The sequence below is a fragment of the Geotrypetes seraphini genome, chromosome 1 (genome assembly GCF_902459505.1).
Source record: "Geotrypetes seraphini chromosome 1, aGeoSer1.1, whole genome shotgun sequence".
NCBI lineage: Eukaryota > Metazoa > Chordata > Amphibia > Gymnophiona > Dermophiidae > Geotrypetes > Geotrypetes seraphini.
In genome coordinates, this window is record NC_047084.1 from 77,006,143 (window position 1) to 77,032,784 (window position 26,642).

The following is a 26,642-nucleotide window of genomic DNA, read 5'->3' on the forward strand; positions in this document are numbered from 1 at the left end:
AGCAAAGTTTCAGCTGAGAGTGTGGAGGTGGGTGTCTCTATTCAGGGAAGTTCCACCGAAGATACCGGGACTGGTCCATCTTCAGGGAGTGGATTATTTGGAAAGGAAAGAGAAGCGCCAAGAGATATCCTACGACGGTGAGAACTTTTTCACTAAAAAAAGAGCAAGTCTTTATGGAAAGGCCAACGGAGGTGACTCTAGATTCACTTTGGGATATTGTGGCTAACTTAAGGAAGTCCATAAGTCCCGATAGAACATACAAAAGAGTTAAATAATTTAAAAGAAGATGTGACTGTCTCCAAAATCTTCATTGGAAAAGTTAGAACAAGAATTTAATTCTTCAAAATTAATCCAAGAGACATTGATTAAGGACAATACGAATCTCAGAAGAAAGGTGGAATCACTTGAGAATAATGCCCGCAATAACAATTTAAGATTGATTAATTTCCCTAGGAGTGCTTCGGTAACTCTTAGGGAAATGTTAAAAAGATACCTAATTGAAATATTGGAAGTGTTGGAGGACAATTTATCTCCATTTTCACAAGCATACTATCTTCCTGATAGGAAAATCAGCAACAAGAGATAGTTGACCAAAAGCCATTGGATGTGACAAAGTTATTGGATACATTAGATAAGGAGGTAGTGACACCTTCCACATTAATTCTTACTTTAACTCTTTCTATAGATAAATTGGCTGAAATAATTTTTGGGACTAAAAATACAAATATTTCCTAATCTCTCATGAGATACGCAAAGGCATCGTTGTGAATTTCTTCTTTTAAAACCAGGGGTCATCTCTATGCGAGGCCACATTTTACCTAAGACACCCCTGTAAGTGTATAGTGTGTCACCGTGCAGTAAAATACATTTTCTTTGAACCCCCATCAATTAACTGCCTCCTTGGTGTTATCTCATCAAGGTGGAGAAAAATCATAAGCTCTCAGGTTAAATATACATGACTCTCTTTTCTCAACTTTTCAGCCGTTATTATGCCTTTATTACATGATTTTGTATTTCCTTACTACTATTATGCCTTTGTTACATGATTTTGTATTTCCTTACTTCCTTACATGATTTGTAGTTCTTACTACTTGCTTCTTGGATCCTAATAATAGAGGACTTAGAGGACTTGAGTTAGTTAACCCAAAAAATTTTTTATTTTCTTTGTTTATAATTGGTAAAGTGTATACTTTAATGTTCTGGAAAATATATGGACAAGACAGCTTTCTTTACAAGATGTAATGCTTGGTTTTAAGTTTAAAATCAATCAATAAATAATTAAAAAAATAAAAAATTTTATTTATATATATATATACATATATATATATATATATATATAAATAAAATTTTTTATTTTTTTAATATATATAGCTATAAGTGTGACATAATGCCTGTTTGCGAGTGCTTTTACCCACAGTAGGCAACAACATTTCTAAGAGAGGTTGGCCTCGTATTTATGCATATTCTTATGGATTGTCAAGAATGTGCACAATTTTTCGTGAAAAGAATCTTAGCAAAAACAAAAAAAAATGTGTGCACCACACAGCATTTATACATGTATGCACATAGGTTCTCCTGGATAATTTTCAAAACGAAAATACATTTGTGCTTTCACGTTGAAAATCCAACACGGGCAGTTATAAAATTTGCCTCCTTAATATTTGGTTTAAAAGAGATTGCTACAATTTTCTTGCTCCTTACCATAAAGTTCAGCAAATCCATTCATAGGCACTCGTGATGTCCCAGTCACAAACTGCAGCAACCGGATTCGTTTCTCAGCATCCATCAGTAACACAGCCTGTTAACGCATGGAAAATCCTCACTATGATTTCTATACACTACTAGACGGTGTATTATCATGTTTAAAATATTCTGATTTATAGTCTAATGTGAATGATAAACCAGATGAAAGATAACAAAAGCAATATATAACTTGTCATCCTGAAACCAGATCTTATAAGAATGTATTCAAATGAAAATATTTTTCACCATAGCCAGAAAGGCAGTAGAATAGTATACACAGCTCATATATATCTATTTTTAATAACCAGGTGTTTCTATTCCTGGAATGAATATTAGACTTGCAACTAGAACATGCAGAGTTAGTAGTTTTAGATAAATTGATTACGAGCATAATCCGTTCCAGGAGCATGCTCGTAATCCAAAATGCTCGTTTATCAAAGCGAGTTTCCCCATAGGAAATAATGGAAACTCGCTTTGATAGGTTCCCACCCTCCATCCCCCCCCCCCCCGAGGCCAGCAGCGCTGCTCTCCCCCCCCCGAGAATCGGCATTGCTCCCCCGAAGGCCCCCCTGCGAACCGGCACCCTCCCCCCCCGCGATCCGGCACCCCCCCACTGCCATCAGGCACCCTCCCCGCCACGACCTGAGGTCCCCCCAACCCACCCGAACCCTCTTCTTACTTTGATGTAGCCTCCGTGCCTGCACCAGCATGTCCTGTGCTATGCTGTGACGGTGCCCGAAAATTTGCCTCAGGTGCTGGGCCTTGAGCATGTGCGCATGCTCAAGGCCAAATTCATATATATATATGCAAATTCACATATATATATCTATATTTATATATACAGCAACAGAGGGAAAATTATATTTATATTTATATGTTTAAAGAGAAAACTGTGCTCAGCCCCCAAATCATGTATTCATTTCTACATGCAGTTCATAAGAATTTTCCCTCTGTTGCTGTTATCCCCTTAATCCAGGGGTGTCCAATTTATTATCTATCCCCTCCTTAAAAATTATTGGCATAAGAAGAAATGAAATATTCTCCGTTATGGCTCCCACGTTATGGAACTCATTACCTAACTACATAAGAATAGAAAAAGATTTACATACATTTAAAAGATTTTTTAAAACTTTCTTATTTCAAGATGCATTTGAACACATATTATAACACGCATAATTTTTATACTTCTTAATACAAATATTGTACTTTCTAATTTCCCCTTGTTCCCATTGTGTTTTCCCTTTATGTAAATATCAATATATAAAAATGATGTAACTTTCCCCTTCTTCCCTGCCTACTTATATCATTCCTTAACCCCAAATGTATTGTAATGGTCGTTCTCTAAAATTTGTTTTAAATCGTCTGTATTATGTCAAAAATATATGTGAAACCACTATCTGTGGCTTTTAGAGTGTACATCGCCTAGATATTTCGATAGGCGATTCAAAAAATGCTAATAAACTTGAAACTTGAAACTTGGTCCTCGAGGGCCGCAGTCCAGTCGGATTTTCAGGATTTCCCCAATGAATATACATGAGGTCTATTTGCATGCACTGCTTTCATTGTATGCTAATAGATCTCATGCATATTCATTGGGGAAATCCTGAAAACCCGACTGGATTGCGGCCCTCGAGGACCGACATTGGACACCCCTGCCTTAATCTGTTGTTCTGTATAACATATATATGAATTTGCATCCTTGTTGCCCATCGTTTGCCATGCTACCGAGCTCAGTACCCAAAACATGTACATAGGAATTTCTACTACAGCTCTTCATCCTTTTAATCTGTTATTCTACCATGTTTCCCCAAAAATAAGACCTACCCTGAAAATAAGCTCTAGCAGAATTTTCAGGGTAGGTCTTAATATAAGCCCTACCCCCAAAATAAGCCCTAGTCCAGGGATTAGTCAGCAGTTTCCCTTCCCTCCTTCCCATCCCCTGTGCAGCAGGATCCTTGAGAGAGCACCCCCTCCCCCCCCCGAGCACCCGCCATGCAGAGAAATCCCCATCCTTCCCTCCCTCCCATTGGAACCCGGCCACGAGCCCTACTTACTTCCCTAAGCAGCGTCAGGCCGGCAGCACTCTAACAGGCTGCTTCGGCCTTGTCCGCCCGTGAATTCACTCTTCCGCGTTACAAACACAAAAAAGGGTGTTTCACCTTCAAATTTACCCCCCTTTTACAAAACTGCGCAAGTGGTTTTTAGCGCAAACTGGCGTGCTAAACGCTCTGCGTTGCTCCCGACGTTCATAGGAACTTGACTGTCGGGAGCAGTACAGGGCATTCAGCGCACCGGCCTGCGCTAAAAAAACGCTTCTGTGGTTTTGTAAAAGGGGGGGATTAAGATTTAATTCTCCAATGACCACAGGAGAGAGCTGAAGACTCAAGTGTAAGAAAGGTCTCATTTTTCATAGAAAATGAAATTCAAGGACACAAAACCATATGATTAATGGATGGGCAGAAACTCAGAATAAATACATCTTCACTAAGAGACTTGGAACCAATGCTTGGAACCAATCTACCAAACTACTGTTATGATAGGCCAAATTTAAGCATGCTTGGGTCAAACAAAGGAGGAAATGGAAGAAACAGGGTTGAGAGACTGGATAAAAAGACATGGGGGTCAGAGAAAGCAGGCCCTAAATTTTATGTAAAATTTTCCATATTTAAACATTTTCTGCCTAGAACAGCAAAGAACAAGGGAAGGAAGACAACAAAACTAATTAGAACAAAGTACAATATTCTTCAGGCGACGGGGTTATATGGTTGAAAGCTGCAAAATACTATAGCTAGAACTGGAGAGACTGAACTCATACTGTTAGCTGGGAAATGTGGTTTACATTATTTATTTATTCAATTTTCTATATTGTTCTCCCAGGGGAGCTCAGAATGGTTTACATGAATTTATTATTACTAGTTGAGATTTACTTGAGCAGTTTTCCCTGTCTGTCACAATCTATCTAATGTACCTGGGGCAATGGAGGAAATCAATCAAAACCTATCTCTTTGACAAATTTCTCCAACTCCTCCCTGCCTTGATATTCTCTGATATACTTATTGCATATCTGACTACTCTACCAATGTAATTGACAATATTCTCCGTCTGTGTACAATATTCACTGTCTGTGTACAGTCTCTTCCTCTGTAAACCTCTCTGAACTGTTTCTGGTATTGCGGTATACAAAAATAAAGTTATTATTATTTTTAAGTGACATGCCCAGGGTCACAAGGAGCAACGTGGGTTTGAACCCACAACTTCAGGGTGCTGAGGCTGTAGCTTTAACAACTGCGCCAAAATAACATCTAGCGTGCATAATATAATTTCTACCTTGCATATCTTTGTCCTACTACTAAGTGGTGAGTTACTGGTCACTCCTGCACATGTCTCACACCTAATGTTAGGTAACTGCAGACTTATGCTAGTATTCTATAATGGCAATTACACATGTAACTGCTATTATAGAATTTGTGCTTGGCACATAATTCTCAAAAAGTCACCTAAAGTTTACTCTTATGTTCACTGCTGCTGCAGCTAAGAATCCATCCACCCCAGGGAATGACAATCTCCTATAAAACTCCTTCCCACCCATACCCACCAGTCCCTCCAACAACTCCTCCAACAACCGGTCCCTGATGGCTAATGAGGGTCTGCTCTATTGGCACCCAGGTTCTCAATGGCACCTCTGACCCTTAAACTGTGAAATAAGAGTGCACATCCCTTATTTGAAAGTTGTCTCTTTGCAGTAGTACCACAAGATTACTACTAGAGTTCAGGAGGTTCCATGTTGAATCTGAGTGCCAATGATGCAGTCTTGTCCAGGAATCTCTCCTTCCCCTCACTAGCTACCAGGGACCTCACGTTAAAGAGCTAGATATGAGGGTGAATCAAAAATTAAAGGCAATTGTTAAATTACATGACAACCAGAACAGAGTTAGCGAAATGCAACATACGTACTCATACATTGCCTGTTGGACAGTTCGTTCACGCACAGTGACCTCATTTGCATGTGCGATTTTTTGAGAATGACTTGCGTTTTTGAAATCGCTACAAGAATGCCTGCGACAGCACCCCGTCGATTTTTAACGCAGATTTTTGAGAGTCCAGCCCTCTGTCCCTTATTGTGCTCACAATATGTTTTTTTGTACCTGGGGCAATTAAGGGTAAATTGACTAGTCCAGGGTCACAAGAAGCTGCACTTGGAATTGAACCCAGTTCCCCAGACTCTCAACCCACTGTATTAACCATTAGGCTACCCTTCCGCTCCCACATAGCCTAACATTAATATCTTGCCCATGCACTACACTCCATGGTAGAGGCCTCATTTTATTTTCCAGGCCAATCATCCATGCACCTTTTTGCATTAAGAAAGTAGCATTTCCTATTATTATATGCATTAATGAAAAGTAGGGAGGTTACAAGCACAACGTAGCATAAACCATTGTTTTAGAAGAGTGTGAATTACTTCATTACTATTGACAGCATCTTGCATATTACCTTCCAGTACCATTGGATGACAGGATGGTTCGGACAATACCCATTCTTGTAGATTGTATGTTGTCTCCAGTCATTGACATCAACATCTCCAAGGCCACACATCAGTAACTAAAATGGTCAAGAACAACATATTAACATACAAACCATCAAGAAATATACAGTATACACTCTTCACATAGAAAAAAATAATTTTTTTATATGAGACTACAAAGTGACAGTGAGCAAAAACCAAGACACTTAACTGAATACTGGTGATAAGCTCATATCAATAATATAATCCAGAGGTGGGGAACAAGGGCAGCAATGCAATCGGGTTTTCAAGATTTCCCCAATGAATATGCATGAGATCTAGTGGCATGCACTGTTTCCATCATATGCAAATAGATCTCATGCATATTCATTGGGGAAATCCTGAAAACCCGACTGGATTGCTGCCCTCATTCCCCATCCCTGATATAGTTTAATATATGCAATCTAACTTAACTTATATAGGAATTGAATGAGCATCAGAGCATTTACCTCACAGGCCTGTGGTAAGCAGCTCTTTTGTGGTTTAATAAGAGCTCCCGCAGAATAAACCTGTTTGCCAATAAATGTAAGGTCATGCATCTTGGAAATGGAAATCCATGCAGAAATTACACCTTGAATGGAGAAACTTCGACCAAGATTATGGCAGAACGAGACTTGGGAATGTTCATCAGTGCAGACATGAAGACTGCCAATCAAGTGGAGAAGGCTTCATCTAAGGCACGGCAGATGATGGGTTGTATCAAGAGAAGTTTCGTCAACAGGAAGCCTAAGGTCATGATGCCATTGTACAGAGCCATGGTGAGACCTCATCTAGAATACTGTGTGCAATTCTGGAGGCCACATTACCGTAAAGATGTGCTCAGAATTGAGTCGGTTCAGCGGATGGCCACCAGGATGGTCTCGGGGCTAAAGGTCTCTCGTATGAAGAAAGACTGAACAAATTGCAGCTCTATACTCTCGAGGAGCGTAGGGAGAGGGGAGACATGATTGAGACATTTAAGTATATCACGGGACGGGTCAAGGTGGAAGATGATATCTTTCTTCTCAAAGGACCCTCGAACACAAGAGGACATCTGCTCAAACTCAGGGGAGGGAAGTTTCGTGGAGACGTCAGGAAGTACTTCTTCACGGAACGAGTGATAGAGCATTGGAACAAGCTTCCAGTACAGGTGATCGAGGCCCGCAGTATCCCAGACTTCAAGAATAAATGGGATACCTATGTAGGATCACTGCGAGGGTCATACCAATGAATAGGGTCACTAGGATATTGACTTAATAGAGCAGGTCAGTAGAGTTAAGGGGGCCAGTAGACTTATAAGGGTGGGTCAATGGTGTGGGCAGACTTGATGGGCTGTAGCCCTTATCTGCCGTCATCTTTCTATGTTTCTATGTTTCTATTGAAATCGGGTCATCTTAAAAGATTCTTCAAAAGAACCTCTGCTTTTCAAGCGGCCAAACTAAATTCATGGCTCGCCCAAATTGTAGTAGATGCCTCTTCATATCTCAACTTTAGAAAGCAGATCAAAACTCAACTCTTCAACAAACCAAATCCTTAACGCACCCCACCACTTCCTTAACATACTCCACCACTTCCCTTCCCTTTCTTTTAAGATTGTTGCTCCCCCCTCCTTAAAGCTTGTATGCATCTGTCTCCTTCTCTTAAATTCATTGTATATACTTATTGTAAGTACTGCATATAATCTTTTCCCTCACTTAAATTGTAAACGTATAACTAGTTTGACTTCATGATTGCTTTGTTATGTTCTTCAATTTCAACCGCATTGTCTGTATTTCATCTAACTGTTGTGAACCGCATAGAACTCCCTGGGTATGGCGGTATACAAAAATAAAATTATTATTATTATTAATAATAGGAGCCCCAAAACTTTTCTCCCATTTGGTAAATATGGAGAAATGCTTGGGAAAATACAAGTCCCAAGGTGTGAAAGAAAAATCTCATTTCAATTTTCTTTTTGAAAAACAATCTGCTTAACTATTTGATGGAAAGGTTATGTTCCTTCAGCTAAAATATATCACGGTTGAAAAATTTGTACTTTCAGAATTAGTGAGACAGTCACATTCATAGTGGAAGGCAAGGGAAGGAGAATACAGAACTAGATAACAAAATAATTTTAATATTGACAAACCTCCAGTTCATTTTCATCAAAAATTTTAATTAAATCAATAGGAATGAGTTCTGTAAATCCCTAAAAAAAACAAAAAAAACATACAAATTTCAATTGTTAGATTTAAAAGAAACACATTAATATGGCAGTTGCTATACTTAACCTCCATGAAGAATTGCTCATCAGGACTAATGAAACCTATCTTCAAGGTGAAGAGTATAATAAAATTGAGAATGCCAGGAAATGAACACAGAGCTTAATATATACCATTAAACTATATACTTTGGCCCTGACTCCATAAACAGCACTTTAAAAAAATAGACGTTAAGAAATGCAACACGTAGTGCGTATCAATCTTAAGTTAGGCGCCATTTATAGAATAGCACCTAGTGGTGCCTAAAGTGGACTTAGGCGCAGGTAGGCGCCCTAACCTTAGAAGCTCCCTATTTATGATAGGGTTTTCTTGGCCTAAATACTGGTGCCTAAGTCCTCTTTAAGCACCTACACGCAAAACACAGCCAGTATCCCCCTATCGATGCCTACTTTCTTGTAGATGCCTTGTTATCAGTGCCAGTTAAGCTTTTTAAATAATTACCGTATTTTTCACACTATAAGACGCACCTGACCATAAGATACACCTAGGTTTAGGGGAAGAAAACAATAAATAATTATTCTGAGCCAAATGGTGTACTAATATATTTCATAAAATATATCAGGCTCTGCACCCAGCCCCTCCCTCCAGGCTGTGTACCCTGTCCCTCTTCTGGTCTAGTGGTAGGCCGGGACAGAAGGGATCCATCCCAGCTGACTAAATTTTTTACCCCCCCCCAGTACCTTTTGAAATCCCCCTTAAATCTTGGTGGTCCAGCGGTGTATCGGCAGGAGCGAGCTTTCCACGCTCCTGCCCTTCCCTTGCTGGACGGCTGCCTCATTATGTGAGGGCCAACAGTGCACAAGGCAGATGCTTTTCGCGCTCTAGCCTGGCCCTGTGCCATTCCCTGAATGGCTGCCATCAGTTCTCACGAGTCACACCGCTGGACCACCAGGATTTAAGGGGGATTTCAAAAGGTATAACGGGGTGAGGCGGAATTGTTACATTCACTCCAAAAGATGCACAAACATTGCCACCCACTTTTTTTGGGGAAAAAGTGTGTCTTATGGAGCAAAAAATACGGTAAGTTAAGCACCTAGATGAGCTAGGCACGCCCATCTAGGTGCTTAACAGTATCTTTTATAGAATCTGGGTCTAAAAGCCCATAAGTTCATTACCTCTAATGATGCTTAATTCCCCTCCCCCCAGTGTCCTTGTTTTCTGGCGCCCATTTTTTAGCATGATTTTTAAAATCCACCCCCCCTCCATTGGGAATAATTCTATAGACACTAATATTAATGTTCTAGTTATGCACACAAATGTTTAGACTACTAGAATATATAAGCACATACACACTACATGCAGGTAGGCACTATTCTATAATTAAATGGATATCTCCGACAGTGCATGCTTTGCAGGTGGGTATACACATGGGTGGAGTCTGGGTACTGCACTTTGAAACAGAGGTACACACACTTATGTCAGCTCTGTAGTTAACTTAAGTACCTGTGCCCAAGTGCATAGAGAATGACACGGTGACAAAATTCATCACCGTTCCCGACCCCGCGGATAACCGCGGGAAACCATCTCAATGTCATTATTCAAGGAGAGCGGGAAGAATCAAGAGTATGAATGGGCCCAATCACAGACCCTTAAGCCTTGCATTGAAGAATGTTGGTGTAGAAGGACTGAGGTTGAGATAGTCACGTAAGAATGACGCAGGATTGTTTCCCGCGGTTATCCGCGGGGACGGGAACGGTGATGAATTTTGTCACCGTGTCATTCTCTACAAGTGCATACACACGTATATAGCCGATTATGTTAGTATCCTATAAAGAAAAGCAGGCATTATTTTCCTTTAGGTACTAATCCAATGCCTTCTAGATGCCTACATACAAGCACACAGTTCAAAAATTATCCACTATAGATGTCTGTTGCCTTTCTAAAATAAGTGCTTTTTTGAAACATTTTAAGCTCCCTGTTAAGAAATCACTCAATTTAAGTCTGAAATCTTCCTATACAACGATAACATTCTATATATGTTGCCCCCCCCAAAAAAAAATCTGCATTGAAAATAATGAGCGCTAAATGCTATTTGAATAGTGCTGGGATCCACGCCTAACTTTTAGGCATGAGGATTTATACCAGCTGAAACCTGGAGTAAATCCCTGCACCTAAATTAGGTACAGACTGGGTGTATTCTATAACAGTGCATGCAAATTCTGGGAATACACATGACCCAACCATGGCCATACACCCCTTTTCAGATGTGCATGATAGAATTTACCCGCACATCTTTATAGAATATACCTAGTAAGATGTACGCCCCATGAAGTTTTGAGAGGGATATATAGAATCTGATGGAAAATGTTTGAACTGAGCTAATTCTGGATTAATGTTTCTACATGTAAGCAAATGGGAATTCCTATTATGCAATTTCAATTGACAAGAAATCATGGTAGAGTTTAGAAAAGAAAGGATTATAATCACTTGTACTAATTTGTGAAGTCTTAAAAACTGAGTAGCTAAATAATAGAGATGGCATTGTGTGTTGCCAAAATTTGGAGAAAAAAACAAATATTAAACAATTTTGCTGATCAACTACTTGAAGAGCTCAAGAACTTTGTCAAAAGCACAGAAATGAACTTTTTATATTTCAAAACAGCATTTCTTTTCTCTCTTCACAATGAGTGCATAGTCTAAGCATCTGCAAAACGTTCCATGGAGCAGAACAGAATTGTCTCAAATCCCTCAACAAAGCTGATCAAATAATTAGTTTCCAGCTTCTTTGTTGAGCTGTCTTTCACAATTCATGTAGATAAAGCGAAAGAGACAGAAGCTGAGGGGTTGGACTTGCAGAGGGAATTCATAAGGGTGTACTGAGCTACTCTTATCAGTACTAAAAGTTAAAATACTGCCTCTCTCCCTGGCAATTCAAACACAATAGGTTTCCAGATGGTCAGGGCGTAAGCTAGCAGAAGCTCCTGCATCAGTGGTGGGTGTTAGTGGGGGTGTTGGCACCCCTCCTCACTCCTCCCCTTGCCATGTGGGCGCCCCCTTCCCCCGTACCTCTAGTCGCTCACTAACGCGAGCAACAGCTTTAACGTGCTCTTTGAGACCGCGTCGTCTCTCCTGCTGATGTCACTTCTGGGTGCCATGCACAGGAAGTGATGTCAGCGGGACATATGACGGGATCACAAGGAGCACGTTTAAGTTCTTATTGCTTGCAGTGGTGAACAACTAGAGGTACGAGGGGAAGGGGGTGCGTGCGGAAGGGGGTTTGGGCGAGGAGAGGAGACAAGGGTGGAGGAGGGGCTATGCCACTGTCCTGCATACACCTTTTCTAAGAACAGTGGAGACAAATTACAGATTGTCATTATCTCTGAGTTCACAGGCGGTGAAATGACTCCACTGACAGTGATCTCGCACCATGAAAGAGAAGCAAACCACAGTGCTTCTTATTTAGCAGACAAGGAATATTCCCCACATGAATTCTTCTCTCACCTAAAACAAAAGAACCTAAAAATGTAACAGATGCAAGCCCTTTACAAGTCATTTAAAATACATCAATGACATGTTATCATACAAGACCACACAGAGCTAGAAGTAAGTTAAACTGCAGTTATGGAGTCCTCTGAGAGTCAACAGGTACCGTGTTTCCCCAAAAATAAGACAGTGTCGTATACTAATTTTGGGTCCAAAAAACGCACTAGGGCTTATTTTCGGGGATGTCTTTATTTTTTTTCATGTATAACAATCATTTCTGCCTCTCCTCCACCCCAATTCTTCCTCTTTCCTTTACCCCCCCCCCAAGTGCAGCATCTTTCCTCCCCTCTCACCCATCCCCTTGTGCAGCATATTTTTATCCCTCCTTCCCATCCCCCTGTACAGCAGAACCCCGCTGACCCTCCCACCATGAGATTGGCATACCTCCAGCTCCAAGGCCTCCAAAAACAGCAGTGGTGGCTGTGCTCTGAATGGGAAGCTTTGCGGCCTTCCTCGCAGGGGCCTTTCCTCTGTCATTAGTGACGTGGCAGAGGGAGAACGCTGCCACTGCTACTGTTTTTGAAGGTCTGCTGCTGTTTTTGAAGGTGTTTGAGATCTCACGGGTGGGAGGGTCGGCGGGGTTCTGCTGCACAGGGGGATGAGAGGGAAGAATAGAAAGATGCTGCACAAGGGGATGGGTGAAGGGGAGGAAAGATGCTACTCATGGGGGAGGGGGAGAAAGTGCTGCCGCCGGCGAATCGGGCAGCACTAGTGTCAGGAATTGAGTCGGGGAGTGTTGGGGACATTCGGGAGAGGCTTCGGGGGGGGTCGAACTTAACTAGGGCTTATTTTTGGGGTAGGGCTTATATTAGGAGCATCTTTAAAAATCATGTTAGGTCTTATTTTTAGGGAAACACGGTATTACCATGCCATCTCTAACATCATGAGTCCACCCAGCTCATTTTCAGAGTAGGTGCACTGGCAATTTCTGGATACAGACAATTCTTTCTGCACACACAACTCCCCCCAAAACAAATACAGATATCTCTCCTAAGATGAAAGGGAGGTGATGGTGACCGAAGGTGAGAAGCTTTGGTTAGGAGGTGGGCAAACACATTTCACAAACAGCTTAATAAAGAGTGTTAAAGTACAATTTAAAAAAAAGGCTTACCTCTAAAAAAGCATTCATTTGTTTCTGAACCCGGTTTACAAATCTCCACTGGATGACCAAGCTTTAAAGAGAGAACACATTTTCATTTGCTTGTATACTGTGAGAGGACCATCGTCTTTTCAGCTATTTTACTGCATGTCAAATGAGCTCAGGGGAGAACCGAGATGCATACACTTAAACCGTCAGCACCTCTTCAAACAATTCCCATCTCTTTACAAGGAGTCGTGGTGGGGATATACACACGGCAAGAAATCAATTAGGAACCACCTCTTGCATTTCATGCTTATGATTTCAGTCAACTTTATCAAGACATTATTCTTCTGACACTGATATTTAAAGACACAGTTGAATGTGTATGCTTTTTCTTCACATTGATTGCTGCTTAGCACCCAGGTAAATTGATTGACTGATCATTGTTATAACATTTTTTTTCCAGGAATGAAATAAGTGGACCAGGCTTCAAGTATTGCTCTGGATAGAAAGTTGTAGTAAGAATCTTCCATGAGTGAGGGTAATGAAGATTTACTAAAATGAGTTACTATTGATTTAGCTAATATAATTCCTTGGCATTGTCCAAGTTTCTCTTGCTTGTTACCCACATAAGGCTAGATTCACTAACCTTCCAATCCGTGTCTGAACCGTGTGCAATTGGAGGAAGGGCAACCGATTCACCAACCATCTTCATGCAAATGGAGGTGATTGGAGGCACGCCCCTAACCGACAGCATGGATCAGATTGAGTTGGGGAGAGCCCCGACAGTAGTGACAGGAGAAACAGCCTCCTGTCACTGCTGTCAGGGCTCTCCCGGCTTTATTTTTTTTTTTTTAATAGGCCACAAAATATCAGGCCTATTAAAAAAAAAAGCCTTCCCCTGTGCTGAACCCCCCCCCCCCCCACCGAACGGCCTGGCCCCCTCCAACCCCCCCGTACCTAAAATTTGGGAGCAGGAGGGGTACTCAGTCCCTTCTGCTCCGTAGGCCTACAGCGGTGGGAATAGGAGGAACCGCAAAGTCCTCCTGCTACTTCTCCTCCGCCCTGCCCGACCTAATGCCGACCTTAGGCCCGCCTCATTGCATCATGTGATGCACAGGAAGGAGCCTAAGGCCCTGAATGGCTCAGGCGCCTTGGGCTCAGGCGCCTTGGGCTCCTCCCCCCCTTGTGAGGGGACTGAGGCGCCTGAGCCAATCAGGGACTTCCTTAGGGCAATTTTTGACTCTCCTGCTCTCTGCCACCCTTCCCCTCATTGCAGCCCCACTTTAAAATCATGAGCTCGCACTGTAGGGAAGGGCGGCAGAGAACAGGAGAGTCGGGGGAGCCAGAGAGAGTCGGGACAGGCAGAGAGATCAGGAGAGCCAGAGAGAGAAGAGTTGGGGCAGGCAGTACTCCGAGTGGAGTTTTTTACACAAGCGACTGGTCCTCACCTGTCACTTGTTCTTGATCAGCCAGCCAGTCGGTGTCAGGAGAAAAGGGTAGTGAATTGCGTCCTTCCTGCTTTGCATGCCGATTCCCCTAATTTGCATGCACAGATCGGGATGAGATTGCTACACAGGTTAGTGAATCGGGTCAGAGGGAAATCGGATTGCAAAGGGCTCGCAAACCGATCAGTTTGCTTTGTGAATCTAGCCCTTAGAACCTAAATAGGTAATTGAGGTCTAACAAGGACTGAAATGTAATGTATTTAAATGCTATACTCAAAAACAAGAGGAGGCCAGTTTTGTACAATTCAGGTAACATTTCTACAGTGGATAAACATATATCACTGTTGCTACAGGAATGCACTTTTATAGATTGAGGCTTCCATTTAAGAAAATATCTGTGGTGCCAGATTTTCACAGAAGCTGAAAGCACCTTCCCTCCAATGCCTCTACTACAGCATGCCAAAGTAAGAAGACATCAGAGGGCCTATGATCCTGTGTATATAAGAACACAAGCAATGCCTCTGCTGGGTCAGACCTGAGGTCCATCGTGCCCAGCAGTCCGCTCATGCGGCGGCCCAACAGGTCCAGGACCTTTGCAGTAATCCTCTATTTATCCCCTTTTCCAGCAGGAAATTGTCCAATCCTTTCTTAAACCCCAGTACAGTACTCTGCCCTATTACGTCCTTTGGAAGCGCATTCCAGGTGTCCACCACACATTGGGTAAAGAAGAACTTCCTAGCATTTGTTTTGAATCTGTCCCCTTTCAACTTTTCTGAATGCCCTCTTTCTTTTATTTTTTGAAAGTTTGAAGAATCTGTCCCTCTCTACTCTCTCTATGCCCTTCATGATCTTGTAAGTCTCTATCATATTCCCTCCAAATCTCTTCTCCAGGGGAAAGAGACCCAGTTTCTCCAATCTCTCAGCGTATGAAAGGTTTTCCATCCTTTTTATCAGACGTGTCGCTCTCCTCTGAACCCTCTCGAGTAACGCCATATCCTTCTTAAGATACGACAACCAATATTGGATGCAGTATTCCAGTTGCGGGTGTACCATTGCCCAATACAATGGCAGGATAACTTCTTTTGTTCTGGTTGTAATACCCTTCTTGATTATACCTAGCATTCTATTCACTCTCTTAGCGGCCACTGCGCACTGTGCCATCGGCTTCATTGTCATGTCCACCATTACCCCAAGTCCCTTTCTTGGGTACTCTCATTCAATAACATCCCTCCCATTGTATAGTTGTACCTCGGGTTTCTGCTTCCCACATGCAATACTTTACATTTTTCAACGTTGAACTTCATCTGCCATCTCGTCGCCCATTCCCCTAGTTTGTTCAAGTCCCTTTGCAATTCTTTGCAGTCCTCTTTAGTCCGAGCTCCACTAAATAGTTTGGTGTCGTCCGCAAATTTTATTATCTCACACTTTCGTCCCTGTTTCTAGATCATTTATGAATATATTAAATAGCAGCTGCCCGAGCACTGAGCCCTGCGGAACACCACTCGTGACCCTCCTCCAGTCCGAGTAGTGGCCCTTCACCCCTACCCTCTATTTCCTACCCGCCAACCAGTTTCTGATCCATCTATGTATGTCTCCTTCCACCCCATGGTTCTTCAGTTTCCGGAGTAGACATTCATGAGGCACCTTGTCAAAGGCTTTTTGGAAATCTTGGTATATGATGTCTATGGGGTCTCCTCTGTCCATCCGTTTGTTAATTCCTTCGAAGAAGTGCAATAAGTTAGTTAGGCACGATCTCCCCCTGCAGAAACCATGTTGGCTGGTTATCAGAAGTTTGTTTCTTTCAAAATGTTCATTGATGTTTTCTTTTATCAGTGCTTCCGCCATTTTCCCCAGAACCGAGGTCAGACTCACCGGTCTGTAGTTTCCCGGGTCACCTCTTGATCCCTTTTTAAAGATGGGCGTAACGTTGGCTATCTTCCAATCCTCCGGGATCACGCCTGTTTTCAGGGATAGGTTGCAAATTTTCTGCAGTAGTTCCACTATCTCCTCCTTTAATTCCTTCAGAACCCTTGGATGGATTCTGTCCGGACCCGGGGATTTGTCAGTTTTTAGTTTTTCTATCTGCCTGCGCACACCTTCAAGGCTCACTTCCATGCACCTACAAGACCTATGGTAGCTCCATCCATTACATGTTTCCTTGGTAACAAGAAGCCTGTGTCAGAGGAGGGGGTGGGGATGACTTCGGACCTGTATGTCTTTGCATACTGGAAAACAAGCTGCGTATATGTATGTGTGTGTGTATATATATATATCTATATCTATCTCTAATCAGGACATCAGAGACGCACAATATTTTATGAATTAGTCAGGATGCTCTTTAAAAATTACCATCTTCCCCTCTCCCTACTGTCAAAAAGCACAAATTTTTACAATATAAAACTACTGTGACATCACTACTGGAATAATGCCTTAATTTTCAATACTTCCTTTAGAATGCAAAGTTTATCTTGTTTATGTTCAAATCTGTTTTATTATGAACACAAAACAACAAAGAAGACAACAAAGTCAAAGGAATTAACTTCCAACAATACAAAAGTTGTCGCATTGTTTTGGTAGAACAAGAGTAGAAAATCCCCGCTCCCCGTACCCTACCCAAGCAGGGAAACCCCCCCCGAACAAAATCTCCCCCTTTCCCAGGAAGCATACAGAAACTAACCAACAAAACTCTAATATGCCAAAGGCCCGTGCTCTGGTGGCCCTTTGCAGCCGCAGTAAGAAGACCCCTCCCCCCCAACAAACAAACAAAACAACAAAACAAAAAAAACAAAAAAAAAAGGAAGTGCCTGCGGTGACCGATCCCGGGAGTAAGCATGATGGACCTCAACAAGGCTAAACAAGAGGATTCAAAAGGAGACTGCGACCTTGAGGAGATACGGAATCCAAATAGACTCCCCACACAAACATAAGGCGACCAACTGCCTATCGGGCCTCCCACGTGGCTAAATTATGCATCAAAGCTCTAAGGTCCAAAAAGAGGGAGGCTCAGAAACAGTCCAGGATTGCAAAATGTACATGCGAGCAAGACGACATACCTTGCGACACCAGAGGGGACCCTTAGGAAGGTCACGAAAGCCCCAGGCAGATCAAGGACCAACTGCTATCTTAACCTGTTTATAACAGTTTATAAAATTAGTGCTCACCTTAAATCTTTTTTTGAATATGTACAGCTCAGAACTTGGAACTGGACTGGTTTTATTTTATTTGGAGGGAGGGGGGGGGGGGGCTAGCCCGATAGCTTCTGCTTTCTCCTTTGTATTCTTCAGGCTCAACAGAAATCAATACTGGGATTCTGGCACCATGAGCCTTCATTCACAAATTCCTGGTAATTTTTCTCCTAATTTTAGCAGACCCTCACCTCCACTACTCCTAGTCTCGGCCTTAAGCGCATGAGTATACATCTGCCTCTTTCTGAAACCCTGTATCATTGTCTCACATTTGTTCAACCACATATCAACTTTACTGATGACCGTGACTTCTTTATTGCAGGGACTGTGAATACAAAGGCCAACTCTGCAGCATCCCCAGCCTCAATTAACCAGAGAGATGATCGGATGCAGAAATTGAACCAGGGACCGTTTTGCATATACAGCCCCTGGGTCACAGGATTACTTTTCTGAGCCAATAACTTATTAAAGTGAAAGAAGTTCAGAAGAAAACTACCATTGTAGAGCAGAATGTTCTACAAAAGTCATACTAAGACCCCCCCCTCCTTCCCCATAGGAACATTATATATACATTTCAAAATAAATTAGAAGGAAGAAAAATATAATAGAAAAATTCAGATCAGGGTATAAAGGGGTCAGTGGCTATGCTATACAGGACTATGCAGAGGTTCTAGCTCTGATTGCTGAGTCAGAACTTCCTTTCTCCAAGCCAGTCAGTATAAAATCAACACCTACTGTCTGGATTTAAGGGCCATTACTGTAAGGGCTCTAGAGGAAGAGTTAGGCCATGGGTCACATCTCATCACACAAGGCAACAAAATTTTTTTTTCGGAATCATCTGTCAACACAGCACATTTTTTTACATCAGTTTTTCACCCTGATTTCAGATCTGTTATTAGTTTTTTTCAGTCATGTAAACCTTTAAAGTTATGACTAATGTTAGTTTATAGCATTTTAGCATATGGGGTTTTAAGAATTGCAGCATCAACTTAAAGAAATGTTGCAGTATCTTTGGTCCAAAGTCAAATAAGCACACAGCATAGCATAATTATACTGGATTGTCTCACTTAGCAACCAAAATTGCTTCGAGTATGATTTCTTTTTCTGAGTTGTGTCTGGATTGTCATGGCACAACATCTAACAGTAGTCGGCCATCATACTCTCATTCCAGAAACCTTGGTAGCGATGCTCCATTAACTGAATGTCCTGGTGAAGATGTTCTCCTTGCTCATCACTCATCATACCAAGATTTTCCAGAAAAAAGTCAAGATGTGAGTGCAAAAAGTGTATTTTTAATGACATATCAAGTTTCTGATATGAGTCAAGGAGATTTTGAACTCCTTCCATGTATGAAGGAGACTTATAGTTGCCCAGAAATTTTTCCACTGACCACTTGAATGCCTCCCAAGCTTCAAGCTCAGCTGCTGAGAGTGATTGTTTAAAATCTTCATCCCGCATAACGGACTTGATGTGTGGGCCTATAAATATCCCTTCCTTCAGTTCTGCATTGCTGAATTTTGGAAATTTCTTAACAAGATATTGAAAACCTGGCAAGTTTGCTTTACCCATGGCCTTTACCGGGTTCTTCATCAACCCCAGCTTGATATGAAGAGGTGGAAGAAATATTTTATGAGGATCCACCAATGGCATAAATTTCACAATGTATCCCTCAGCTGCCAGACATGCTTGACATAATGTTCAGCTGTAGATCTGCTATCCCACAAGCACAGGTAACAGCAGTATTTAGTGAATCCTCCTTGCATTCTCATTAGCATGCCAATGACCTTCAAATCTCCACAGATGTTCCACTGGTGTGTTTTATAACCGATTGCTTTTAGTAAATTCTTCATTTTCTCATAAGACTCCTTTAGATGAGCAGAATGGGCAATTGGTGTACTTGGTTTAGAATTTTTATTGTACAGCAACACTGCCTTTAAGCTTCTTTGTGAAGAATCAATGAAGAGACGCCATTCATCTGGACAATGCACTTGTGACAAACTGCTGAAGAGCCCGTTGATGTCATGACAAAAGCACAATGAGCCATTTACAGTGAAGATTGTTGTTAAGTTATGATTCCTTTTTTCTGTAATGAGTTATATTAGCATCTTTTGCAAGCATGTGCTTTTGCTTACCACAGGTGTCTAAGTCGGTCCTCGAGGGCAACAATCCAGTCAGATTTTCAGGATTTCCCCAATGAATATGCACAAGATCTATTAGCATACAATGAAAGCAGTGCATGCAAATAGATCTGACGTATATTCATTAGGGAAATCCTGAATACCCGACTGGATTGCAGCCCTCGAGGAGGGACTTTGACACCCCTGGAAGCCTTGAAGCAAGAAGTTCTGCTTTTTCTTTTGAAAGATTTAGATTACAAATAAGATCATTTAGCTCAGCTTGTGTAATGGTCTCTGGTTCTGAATCTTTATCATTCACATCATCAGGATCAGATAATTCTGGATTGTGACCATCACATTCCACAGAAGCAAGTCCATCTTGTGGAGGTACAGGGACAGAAAGTGAGTCATCATGAGGAACAGGCCTAATAGCAGAATCCAGAGTAGGATATATAATTTTGTGCTTAGTTTTAGCTGAGAATCCATTTGTGTTCACAAGGCAAAAGTAGCAATCTTTAATATGGTCTCGCGGTTCCCTTCTTATCATTGGGATTGCAAATGACATCACTGCCTTAAGAACATAAGAACTGACACTCCTGGGTCAGACCAGTGGTCCATCATGTTCAGCAGTCCGCTCACACGGTGGCCCTTAGGTCAAAGACCAGTACCCTAACTGAGACTAGCCTTACCTGCGTTTTCCCCTATAACAGCCTCCGGAAGAGCGTTCCAGTTTTCTACCACTCTCTGGGTGAAGAAGAATTTCCTTACATTTGTATGGAATCTATCCCCTTTTAACTTTAGAGAGTGCCCTCTCGTTCTCTCTACCTTGCAGAGGGTAAACAACCTGTCTTTATCTACTAAGTCTATTCCCTTCATTATCTTGAATGTTTCGATCATGTCCCCTCTCAGTCTTCTCTTTTCAAGGGAGAAGAGGCCCAGTTTCTCTAATCTCTCACTGTACGGCAACGCCTCCAGCCCCTTAACCATTTTAGTTGCTCTTCTCTGGACCCTTTCGAGTAGTACTGTGTCCTTCTTCATGTACGGCGACCAGTGCTGGACACAGTATTCCAGGTCAGTGGCATAATAACCTTCTCCGATCTGTTCGTGATCCCCTTCTTAATCATTCCTAGCATTCTGTTTGACCTTTTTGTTGATTGAGCCAGTCACAAAGTCCGTTGGAACAACTGGTACAGATATGTGAAGCCCAAGACTTATCCTGCTCACCCAGTCGACAGCCAAAGTACAATTTGCATATCTTCTTCAGATCTACGGTAATTGGGCGGCATTGTGCTTTCGTCGTGAATGAACCACAGTTGTAACAGAAACTATCTGGATGATTAGTACAATGTCTTGGCATGATAAAGACTGATATTAATCATTGTCTGTAGCATAAAACAGAGTGTGGCACAGTGGTTAAAGCCTCAGCACCCTGAGGTTGTGGGTTCAAAAACCCATGCTGCTCCTTGTGACCCTGGGCAAGTCACTTAATCCCCCCATTGCCCCAGGTATGTTAGATAGATTGTGAGCCCGCCAGGACAGAGAGGGAAAACTGCTTGAGTACCTGAATAAATGCCTGTAAAGCATTCTGAGCTCCCCTGGGAGAACGGTATAGAAAATTGAATAAATAAATTATATGTTTATCCTGTAAATGCATGATATATCGCCCAATTAACATTTATAATTATATATAATGAGCCTCTTTACAAAAATGTGATGTGCTAGTGAAAAACTAAACACAGATTTGAAATCAGCATGAAAAATACTACAAAACCCACCCAACATTAACTCTGATGAAAATCATATGTTGACCTGTGTATAATTGTCCCTAACATTGCTGGGTAAAATGAGCAGAGTGGAAATATAAAGTAGGGTAGAAAACCATAAAGCTGGTGGGCAGAGTCAAGATGGTGGCATGAACGGTGGCGAGAGCTTTAATGTTAAGCTAGACAGTTCCTTCTATCTTATGGAAAGGATGCTTATTAAGTGAAAAGGGTTAGCGAGAGCTGTTTCCTCAGAAGCACAAACTTAATCTCCAACCCAGAGGAGCATAGAGCACTATGCCACCAGAAATTCTCTAGAAGCCAGAGGTTGAAGTCTCGCTGGCTGTGAGAGTGAAGGAGTGACTGTGGCTTTGGGCAATAAGACATCTTTATCTTCCCCAGATCCTGTGGTGCTACTGTGCCTGGCTGAGTCTTCAACCAAAGAGCAGGTTTTGCCGGTGCCTGAAATGGTTACCAGAGCTCAACCCGTTAGGGGGCTCCAGTCTGAGATGACGAACAACACTGAAGAGAACAGTTTAAGTAAGAGATTCAACATGTGTAAATCAAAAGTAAGATATCTATGGGGAAAGAGGAAAGGAAATGAGATTTGATACACTGCCTTTCTGTGGTTGCAATCAAAGCGGTTTACATATCAAATACAGGTACTTAGTTTGCAGCTGCAACAATGAAGGGCTAAGTGACTTCTAGTGATACCCAGATTTGATTTCTTTATGAATGATAAAGCAGGTTTTGAGCAGCATTGATTAAACTGAAATCTGAAGTCATGCGACTGTTTATCATCCATCCCCCCAAAGACAGCAACATGTCAAACGTGTACTGAAGATCGCGTTCCACTGAGAGATTTCTCTAGACCAATGTATAGGAAAGAACATGAATCAACCCATGAAAATACCTCCAAAAGAATTACGAGCTGAAAGAAATAGTAGACGATCATAATTCTCTTTGTTTGAGAGGAAAACATCCCATTTTTCACCAAGAAAAGCTTAAGGCTTAAGAGTTTAGGGCTCTTCAGCTTGGAGAAGGGACAACTGGTGGAAAATATGACTGAAGTCTACAAAATCTTGAGTGAAATAGAACAGGTAAATGTGAATTGATTGCTTCCTGGAGGAAAAGTCCATAAACATCTATTAAGATAGACTTTGTAAAAGTAGACGGATTGGGAGTAAAAACCAGAAAGACAAGTCAATTAGCATGTATTCTACAATAGTCATCTAAAAGAGCCCAAACCCTCTTAAAATATTGAACTGAACATTGCCTAACAGAAGCTACTTTTACAATTTTGTTGGGGGAAGGGTTTAAATGTCATTAGATTAATTGCTGTGTTGAATTATTGTATTTTATGAAATTCAATAAAGACATTTAAGCCTATTAAGATAGACTTTGTATGGGTGGGAAAGGCACAGAATCAAGACAGTTGCTGTTCCAGAGCACAGGTTCACCCTTGAATATGTTGAAAAAATATTATTTGAAAGCATTAAAAATTCCAAATAAGGCTATCCCATTTATTACTAAGGCTTTTTATATTCCAGTGAGAGATCAGTCTAGAGCAGGGGTGTCAAATGTCGGTTTTCAAGGGCTGCAATGCAGTTGGGTTTTCAGGATTTCCCCAATGAATATACATGAAATCTATTTGCATGCACTGTTTTCATTGTTTGCTATTAGATCTCATGCATATTCATTGGGGAAATCCTGAAAACCCAACTGGATTGTGGCCCTCGAGAACCGCCATTTGACACCCCTGGTCTAGAAAAAGAGAATATGCAAGACAGTCTGGATGTATTTGCTTTGCTAGTGCACTACAATTTAAAGATTTCTGGTTAAGTGACCCTTCCTGTGACTTTTGTGATGGAAAATGATAAAATCTGAATGGTAAAATTGTTTTTCTAGTTTAGAGACAGTGTATCTAGGTTCATGAATTTTTGTTTTTACAGACATTTCCATCATCTCTCAAGAGAGGCAAATTTTTCTTGGCAATGAAACAGTGAGTTATTGCCTCTGGAACATATTTGCTCTGGTTTCCGTGTTTGTGTGTTATTAATTATGCTAATATGAAATATATTTTCTATGACCCTGTTTAATTGAAGAATTTCCTTGATCACACATTTCCTATTTCTGTTACATCTATGAATGTGGGAGAGGTGGGTTAAGAATATAAAGTTTATTGCACCCGCTACTATCAGCCTTATGATTTCTTAATACTTTCTGAGCCTTTGTTTAAAGATCATGCCCAATTGCTGAGTTCAGACACCCCCTCGGGATCTTCTAAACAAACCAGATTACCTGACTATAATTTTTAGGGGATTTTCATCTTTTGTTTTTTGGTAATTTTCTTGATTAAGTTTGTGATATTAGCAAGAATTTTGTTTTTCTTATTTACTAAAATTACATGAACAACGCCCCCTCCCCCCTCCAACAAAAAAAACACAACAACTTGTCCCTGGGATTTGCAGTAAAAAAAACAAAAAAAAAAACAAACAACTTACTATTTTCTGGATTCTACCAAGGACTTGTGATCTGGATTGGCCACTGTTGGAAGCAGGATACTTTCTGATCCGTAGATGGACCTTTGGTCTGACACCGAATGGCAATTCTTACATTCTTGTGCCATATTGATTCTCCTTCTGGCTAAAACAAAATGGAGCGGTGGGATACCAGCCTGGGTTGCTGATGCTTCTCTTCCCACCAGTGAACTCATAAATGGTCCTCCTTTCTCACAATATGGGGGAAGTTATTTTCCTGCTGCTTCATTCAGTTTGGGTAGGAAGAGAGAAGCATTGATGAGAGAAAATCTTCCCCTCGTTCCTGATGAACTACCAATAAGGGGGCAGGAGTATGGGAATGGGTGGTTCCCTTTTCCTCTCTGAGATTACTCTGTTCCTATGTTTAGTGAAGTCTTCTGTTGATTATCAATGGATGTGATTATATTCCATCTACTGATGGTAGAAATGCAAGTAGTGTGAGCTGGAGATGCAAACAGTGTGAAATGACCAAGGGGAATCCTTGCAGGAGACAGGCATATGATGGATCATGACAAATTCCTTTCTGGTGCCTAGAATGCTTCTGCTCATTAACAGAGGGAAAGAATTTCCTTGAACCAGCTTGAACTGCTATCCATATTTTGAGGAAAGAGAACCACTTATGCGTTCACTCTTCTTCCAGAACAGAAAATTAAGCAAAGCTTGAAGAGAAGAGGATGAACAGCAGCCCAGGTCAGGATCCCACTGTTCCACTGAGTTTCATACAGGAAAATCAAGGCGACATTAAAACATAAGAATTACCTTACTGGGTCAGACCAAAGGTCCAACTAGCTCAGTGGCCCTCAAACTTTTCCGGCTGGCGGCACACTAAACTCAGTGCCCCAGCCAGAAGGCACCCAAAAGTGTGTGGGATATCGACGTGATGACATCACGCACATGTGTGACATCATCACTTCGACATCCACACATGGGGGATCCAGGAGGGGAGGTGCGGGGGAGAGACGCCGGCAAGGAGGAGAGTTGTCAGCACAGGCTGACTGCCTACAGGATGTGCTTCTCACCCCAAGAGGCACATCCTAGATGCAGTCAGCCAGCACTGGCGCCTCTCTTCCTTACTGGCACCTGGTCAGGGCACACCTGAAACCTGCTAGGGGCACACAGCTTGCAATACACTGATCTAGCTCAATATCCTGCTTCCAACAGTGGCCAGTCAACTGCTAGTCTAAGAATTCAGATCCATCAGATGAATACTGTATTAACAAATTGTCACTTCAGACCTTGGCCTGGTAAAGTCATAAATATATACTTTATAATTGTAATACATACTCGATATACTCCCTTTTGTTTTCATTTGTGACCACCATTTCTGATCCATTTGGTTTCAAGTCAACTTGGTAGGTCTGTAGGGAAAAAATAAAATGCTTCATTACTTCATACAATTTAATTCTGAACAACCACAGTAATGTATTATTGTGAGGTCTGCATACACTTACAGACCTTCAATATAACCTGACATATTTTAATCCTCCAACTCCAAATCACTTTGTGAATGGATGTCAATAACCTACAAAAATGACTTAAGACCCCCCCCTAATGAGCAAAGGTACTGATTACTGACAGTTGAAGTTTAAAGTTTAAATCTTCAACGACTTCAGCGGATCCAGAACACTGCGGCTAGGTTGATCTTAGCAAAAAGCAAATTCGATCATGTTTTCCCGCTTCTGTCAAAACTTCACTGGCTTCGGGTGATTTCTAGGATTTACTTTAAATGTGCCTGCCTAACTTTCAAGATCCTACATGGCATTCTTCCTCCCCTAGTCCCACTATCCTGGAATTCTTCAAGACCTGACACTACCAGATCCGCCCACATACTCAAACTATCTTTCCCCTCGTTAAAAGGCGTCATGTATGCAGGTAAATTAGGGAAATCCCTTTTCTTCAAATTCACTGAGCTTTGGAATAACCTCCCTGCCCCGCTGTGGAACCTTGGCTCATTCCAATTATTCCAAAAGCATCTGAAAACCCAGCTTTTCTCCAAAACGTAAAGCTATTTATTTAAAATGTAAAGCTAGCTATCCTCTTCATAACCTCTAATTTCTTATTATGTCTTTCCCGAGCTCTATCTTTATGGAAATGATGCGGTATACAAACTTAAGGTTTAGTTTAGTTTAAAGTAAAATTGTTTCAGTTATACTATAACACTATCTCTCCTAAGGTAGTGGAAATAGGGGGATGGGGAAGGGGGAGGAAAAACCTTTTCAGATTGCCAGTTAATAAAACCTGCAGAAAAAAAAATGTCCAGACCTACACAGAAAAACCTGTCATTGGAATAGAAATATAAACTGAAATGATATGCACATTTCTCAAAGTTGACATATTATAATTAATAAACTCATTTAAAAAAATACATTTTTCTACCTTTGTTGTATAAGCATTGTTTTAGTCTGTCTCTTCTGCTTTTTCTCAACTTTTTTTCCTGGGTTTCCTCTCCTTTAGACATTTCTTTTCTATGTCCACCATCCA

At 41.4% G+C, this 26,642-nt stretch overlaps 1 protein-coding gene across 13 annotated transcripts in view; it reads right to left on the reverse strand.

Moving 5' to 3' along the window:
- The window catches only part of NEDD4L (NEDD4 like E3 ubiquitin protein ligase), a 656,466-nt gene that overhangs the window by 12,730 nt on the left and 617,094 nt on the right, over positions 1 to 26,642 (reverse strand). For all 13 annotated transcript variants that reach the window (XM_033933707.1, XM_033933724.1, XM_033933698.1 and 10 more), the window contains 5 exons: positions 25,446 to 25,519; positions 13,142 to 13,202; positions 8,415 to 8,474; positions 6,238 to 6,345; positions 1,702 to 1,798 (listed from right to left, as the gene is read on the reverse strand). In XM_033933707.1, the coding sequence (XP_033789598.1) occupies positions 1,702 to 1,798; positions 6,238 to 6,345; positions 8,415 to 8,474; positions 13,142 to 13,202; positions 25,446 to 25,519 (400 nt within the window). The remainder of the gene's footprint in view (positions 1 to 1,701; positions 1,799 to 6,237; positions 6,346 to 8,414; positions 8,475 to 13,141; positions 13,203 to 25,445; positions 25,520 to 26,642) is intronic.